The following is a 6,459-nucleotide window of genomic DNA, read 5'->3' as shown; positions in this document are numbered from 1 at the left end:
CACTGCGTCTCTTGGAAGAGGCGCAGCACTTGCTGCGTCCTTTCCCAAGTGGTTTCCTCCCCGAAGAAAGATTTCCGTGCTTTGATTATGGAATAACGGATTAATCTTGTTTTCCTTAATATTTTGTGTGAATATTACTGGAAATTCTTTACCAAAGATTAAAAGATTGCAAAATATGGAATAGAAATATCCGAACATTCCAACATTCTCGACTCGGTTTTAGAAAATGAAGACGGTTTTTTGACCCGGACTCCAAATGTACTCTAATTACTGCCAAACCGACCGTATTGGCATGTAGACGATAATTAAGAGGTAGACACAAATGTTTGAGCGATCACTTGATGATAAACTTATGAACTGTCACAAATCGTTCTTGTATACCAAACATGCGGCCCAATCATCACCGGGTGGTTTGCGGGAGGTGCAGAAATGAGGTATCTACAGAGCCCCCACTTTGACTGAGGCTTAGACAAGGCGAAAGTCAAAGTATAGCCATCAGGTCAATCGAAGATTACAACCTGACGACTATGGCGACGCTAGGCGGCTCAAGGGTTCTGAGCCAAGGACCTATCGTCGGGAACATTTTAGAGTCTGTCGACTATCGGGGAGGGTCGTTTAAAGTCCATTAGACTACGTAAGGAGGCTCGCCAGCCATAAGAAGAGACCATACCTGAAATTCCTTGAAACTCCAGTGGAACAAAGTGCGATATTGGGAGAAGACAGCAGGACATAGTCAGGAACTGTTTGGAGAAATCTGCTTGGGTTGGCTTCAAACAAACTTCGGAAGAGCTTGGGGTCGATGTTGATCTCCATGTCTCGAGAGGGAATGTCTATCCGTGAACTCTCGCTGGGGGAACGTAATCGGGAACTGATCTCCATGTCTCGAGAGGGAATGTCTATCCGTGTACTCTCACTGGGGGAACGTAATCAGGAACTGATCTCCATGTCTCGAGAGGGAATGCCTATCCGTGTACTCTCGCTGGGGGAACGTAATAAAGGCAAGTCGAAACACCTGTCAAAGAAGAACCGCTCGTTGTGACAAGCTAGGTCTTGGCAAAAAAATAGGGCAACAGTTTGCTGCTGGCTTGGAAACACGGGTCCGGCGAAGAATAAACGTCAAACGGACCAAATATGTGATATGACATCGAGGAAGAGGCGCACCAAAGATGGGCCCACGAAATAACGAACTTATAACGAATCTTCGAAAATTCATATGGAGGAAAACTGAGGAAGAGGTGCAGCAAGAGCTGCGTCAATTGGAAGAGGCGCAGCACCTGCTGCATCTTTTCTTGGGCATGTCAATCCCGCGTAAAAAACCCGATGAAACAGAGGGGTTTATTTCATTATTTCGAAACACAATTCTCAATTTGTTTCTCAAATTCCAACCATTTCCGTCAAAATTTGATCCAAAAGCTTTCATTTGCCATGACTAATCGAGGTATGTGTATTAATCTTACATTTATCTTCCGTATTTGATCGAATTGGACCGACAAAATCAGGGTTTTCAACCCTAATTAGTCGAAGATTTGGGGCTTTTCCCCCAAATGATTTTGCCTTGCAAAATTGACTTTATAAATGGCTAATTGGTAATATAAGGATCATAACCATGTATTTGTTTCGAATTTTCGTTGAGTTTTGAGCATTTGAGTGAAATTGTGACGGTCTCACAGCTAAACCGTAAATCGCTTCGAAAATAGCCTTAGGATTGATTTGTGACGAAACTTGATATTTGGAATCCTTGTATTATAGGTAAACTTCCTATCATCTCGGAATTTTGATTTGTGACGGCTTTTTCAGGACACTTCCTAGGGCATAATCGCCGTTATAACGAAATGCTATCGAAATTACGACTCGAACCCATGACTAGGCTTCAACTTAGGCTTGACTCGACCCAAATTACCACATGAGCGGTCTGGTTTGTGGGAAAAATGGCCAAAGATGGCGATAAAAGAGCGATTTCGGAGCTCCGAAAACTCGAAAATCCCCTAATTAAGGCTTGACATCACTTGACGCGGCCTAAATTCACTTTAATTTTGCAGGTGATGAGGCTTCTACGTCAGGGAGAGATCTCATGGACGTGGACACCGCTATTGACCTTTCTCAGATGCATGAGGAGGTGTTGGAGGAGGCTTTCACCGTTTCGGTGACGGCTGCTGAGGTTGCTGAGGACGAGGTCCTCGAGGAGGAGGTTCCTGAGGAGGAGGCCCCGAGACGGGCCAACGTTGGACGGGGTGGTTTCCAGCTGAGGGGAGCACCTGCGTGGGCTGAGACCTGGGACAGTAGGCACCTACTTTGGGCTGCGGAGGGTCACCTGTCCTACAGGACGGTGAAGAGCTTGGTCAATAGAATTCATCACTCTTCATTCATCTTCTTTCATTTCCATTTGTCATTCCTTTTCATTCAAACTAAAGATAACTTTTGTTTCGAATCCAAAATAAGAGGCCGGGAACATCAGATCGTTCTCGGGCTACACGACAGCGATGGGGTGCTACGAGAGGCTGTCAGCGGAGGAGCGAACCATGATCGAGCGGGGAGCATTCGGCGCCCTGGTGCAGGCTTGGAGGGATATTACGAAGAGGAAGCTTCGGGCCAACCTTAGCCTGGTCCGAGCTTTCTTGGATCGATTCTGGGACACAACGTCCACCTTTCACATGCCTTTTGGTGAGGTGGGGTCACGTTGGAGGATTACGGCATGATTTCTGGTCTGCCGTGTGGGACCGAGGTGGTGGAGTGGCCGAAGACTGCCATGAGAGTAGACTCGGCCGAGGCGAGGAGGTTGATCGGCTGGAACTTGGCGCCGAAGGCTGCTGCGGTACCCGGTTTGGTGCCTAGTTCTTATGTTCGGGACTACTTTGCGGGGAAGACCCCGACGTCGGTGGTGATCGAGGGGAGGGAGATGGCTCCTCCTCCCTGTACTGCAGAGTAGAGAGTCCGTTTGTAGCTCTGGTGGTTCCTGTCTTTGATCTACCTCGGAGACAAGGGAGAGAGGCTATCGACGAAGCTTCTTCCCTTTCTTTCTGACCTGAGCGACCTAGGCCGTTGGGACTGGGTCACTGCGGGTTTTGCGGTCCTCATTCGCTTTATGAGGGCCATGGTTCGTCCGGAGTTGATGGTGAAGAGGACTTCTCCTGCTGCTGTTGGCCCTGGACTGTTGTTGGAGGTATGAACCCTCATTTCATTTTGTGAAAGATCATTTCCTTTTCTATGAAAGATCGTTGTTGACTATCTTATTTTACAGGCGTGGGTGTACTCGTACTTTCCGGGCCTCGTGCCCAAGAGGACGGAGCCAGTGGAGAAGGTCTATCCCGTTGTGAGGGATTGGGTGATGTGTCACACGAGGAGCCGGCGTTCCTTTCACGACGTCTGTCGGCGGGAGGTGAACACTCTTCACTTGGACGGCGTGAGTACTTCACCTTGTATTGTTTTTTTGGTAAAAGGTAAGAAATATATATATATATATACGGATAGTAACCATACATGAGACTATTGGGTTAATCCAATTAAGGCAACCCAAATCAAAACTCCGCAAGCCCAAAACGCATATGATCCAACAAGACCAAATGCTCAAACAAAACAAGCAGACAACAAATCGAAATGTAAAACGACATCAAAAACAAATTGGGGAAAAAATCAAATCCCTAATTCATCATCTTCAATCTCATCAAATCCACCCTATCTTCCTGCTCCTCCAGTAATTCGTTGAATGAAACTTCGGTCCCTGATCCTAACTGGTGTTGTGAGGCCGGCGGACACCCTTCTTATCATTTCATCAATGATATGTTGAGCTATCAAGTTAGACGTAGCAGGGAGAGTTCGATTCTACTCCGATTTCTTTGGTTCCAGATATGATAAAGGCAAGCATTAATGGTGGCGTTGATAATCCCTTGCTTCATCTTGGAACCCGTAATCCTCAGTCTCCATTCCATCAAATCCTGATAAGGTAACGGAAGACCAAGCCAATCCCCTTCAATCACCACCACCTTCCTGTTGTATGGGCAATCAAAGAACAAATGTTCAATAGTTTCCGTTTCATTTCTGCAAATCCGGCAGGTATACTCTTCGCTAATGCTCAGATTATGAAGTTTCTCCATGGTATTCATGTTTTTATGTTGATATACCCATGAAATGAAACTATGTTTTGGAATACTCCATTTATTCCAGACCAAGTTATGCCAGTTGACCTTCAGACCCTTGTCTCGTATAAAATCGTAACCTTTAGCAATGGTGTATTCTTTGTTGTGTTGTGTAGTCCACATGTTCTGATTGTAGGCTTCCTTGAAAAGATTTTTGACTCGACATATTCGCCTCCAATACCAACTAGTACTGGTAGGAGGTTCATACGTTAGCCAATCCTTCCCTTTTATATAGGTGTGATTTACCCACCTAACCCACATGTGGTCAGGCTTAGATGCAAGCAACCATACCAGTTTCCCCACAGCAGCTTTGTTCCACTGAATATCATTTTTCAGTCCCAACCACCCTTCATCCCAAGGCTTACAGGCCTTATCCCAAGACACCAGAGGAGAACGTATGTAGTCAGCCCCTCCATCCCACAGGAAGTTCCTGCAAATGGATTCTATCCTTGATATTACACCAGTGGGGAGAATAAACATTGTGGCCCGGTATTGGAGTAGGGTTTTAAGGACTGCTTTTACCAATATCAATCTCCCAGCATAAGACAATTTCCTAGCTCCCAATCCTCTGATTCTGTCAACCACTTTATCAATAGTAGGCTTACAATCTGTTGCACTGAGTCTTGTGGTTTTAATGGGCACCCCTAGATATCTGAAGGGCAGTCTACCTTCCACCATCCCAGAGATTTGCAGTATATCACTTTTGAGACACCTTGTATTGTTTGTTTCTCTTCTTTTACTTTTAGAACTGATCATAAGAATGACCCTTCGTTTGCTTTTCGAGTGGGTGCCCAGGCCTTGGGAGGACTACGCTGGCGCTCCTCCCTTCGTGGCTGAGGTCCTTCGACCTAGGAGCTTGAGCCGGTTGCTGCTGAGGACGTCGATGGGTCATGTGTGGTACTTGGGCGAGCGCTTGGCTCGTCAGAGCTCTCGGCATGTCTTGACGGTTCCCATCGATCCTCCTAGGATGATGTTCAGGGAGCCTTCCGAGGCTGAGAGGGAGGCTGACTTGGCAGGTGTTGGTGGTGACGCCCTCCTTATTCCGGGCGAGGACTACTCGGCGTTCCTCTATGGGAGGTTGGCATACTGGCCGGTCGTGGTGAGTATTTACTCTCCTTTTGATTATTTTGAAAACACATTCATCGACTTAAATAGAAATCCTTTGACTTTACAGGAGGTCGAGGCGGCGGGCATCGAGCCCCCAGAGTACCCCGAGACCCTCGAGTACACTGACGCGACCGGGAGGACGACGATCTCCGAGCTGCGTGACTTTGACGTGGCGGTGAGAGATGCTGGCTTGGACGAGTGGCAGCATCTGATTCGGAGGGTGAGTCTCCTAACTTGTATAATTTTGTGTAAGAACACATTTGCTTGAGTTTGTCCAATCGTTAAGAATCTCTTCTTTTGAAATGCAGGTCGCGCCATCCCGGTTTGTGGCTTTATGGAGGGTAGCCAACCGGCCGCGGCTCTGCCGTCGAGAGGCACTTGTCGGGCCGAGGACGTCAGGTATGAACCTTCCGTTTACTTCATTTTCGAATTTATTAACTTTCCTTATGTTTGAAACGATTGACATAAGCCAATTCTTGTTGTTTGCAGAGGGAGCGAGAACTTGCCCGGTCTCGGGAGGAGACAGCTCGCCTGCTGAGGGAGCTCGAGGTTTGTGACGCCGAGGTTGCTGCTCTCGAGGCGAGAGTTGCTGAGCTAGGCGGCGACGAGTATTAGCTTGATTGTTGCTTTTTTATTTTCGGCTGTATTTTGTATATTTTGTACATTTTTAGGACCCACATTTTGGACATTCGGACTTTGTTTTGGGGCTCGAGCCCCCAGTTTGGTGTACATATCCCCTTTTGATTGTATATATGATGGCCTGAGTGCCTTTGCTGCTGGGTTGCTTTGTTTGTACCTACAGGTTAGCTTTGAACAAGTTTGGTAGATGACGGTTTGTGCCGTCATGCTGCTGAAATTTACACAGAAATCACATAGAACATACATTTGTACACATGGCCTAAATTAGCGCAAAACAACGACTCGGAAATGCAAAAAAATGCAAAACTTTTGCCGGAAATGACCGGACGGTAGAGAGGGTTACCCCTAAAAAAGGAAAAAAAGAAACATATATGTCTGAAATGTAATGTGGAGGGAGAGTGAAATGATTCCCCAAAAAAGAAAAGTAAAAAGAAATGTATAAGTTTGAAAATGAATAAATTAAATTGGTGAAATGATTCCCCAAAAGAAAATTAAAAAAAAAAAAAAAATGGATGAGTTTGAAAAATGAATAAATTAAATTGGTGAAATGATTCCCCAAAAGAAAATAAAAAAGAAATGG

The 6,459-nt window shown here is 46.0% G+C and overlaps 1 protein-coding gene across 1 annotated transcript; it reads right to left on the bottom strand.

Annotated features, from left to right (window-relative positions):
• Window positions 1-3,788: 3,788 nt before the first annotated feature.
• LOC141595244 (uncharacterized) lies at window positions 3,789-4,811 on the bottom strand. Its single transcript, XM_074415210.1, has one exon. It carries the CDS (start codon window positions 4,809-4,811, stop codon window positions 3,789-3,791), a length of 1,023 nt encoding a protein of 340 aa, XP_074271311.1.
• Window positions 4,812-6,459: the final 1,648 nt, after the last annotated feature.

Source organism: Silene latifolia, chromosome 8 (genome assembly GCF_048544455.1).
Source record: "Silene latifolia isolate original U9 population chromosome 8, ASM4854445v1, whole genome shotgun sequence".
Taxonomy (NCBI): Eukaryota; Viridiplantae; Streptophyta; class Magnoliopsida; order Caryophyllales; family Caryophyllaceae; genus Silene; species Silene latifolia.
The sequence above is the reverse complement of the archived record's forward strand: the minus strand, read 5'-3'. Positions and strand labels throughout refer to the sequence as shown.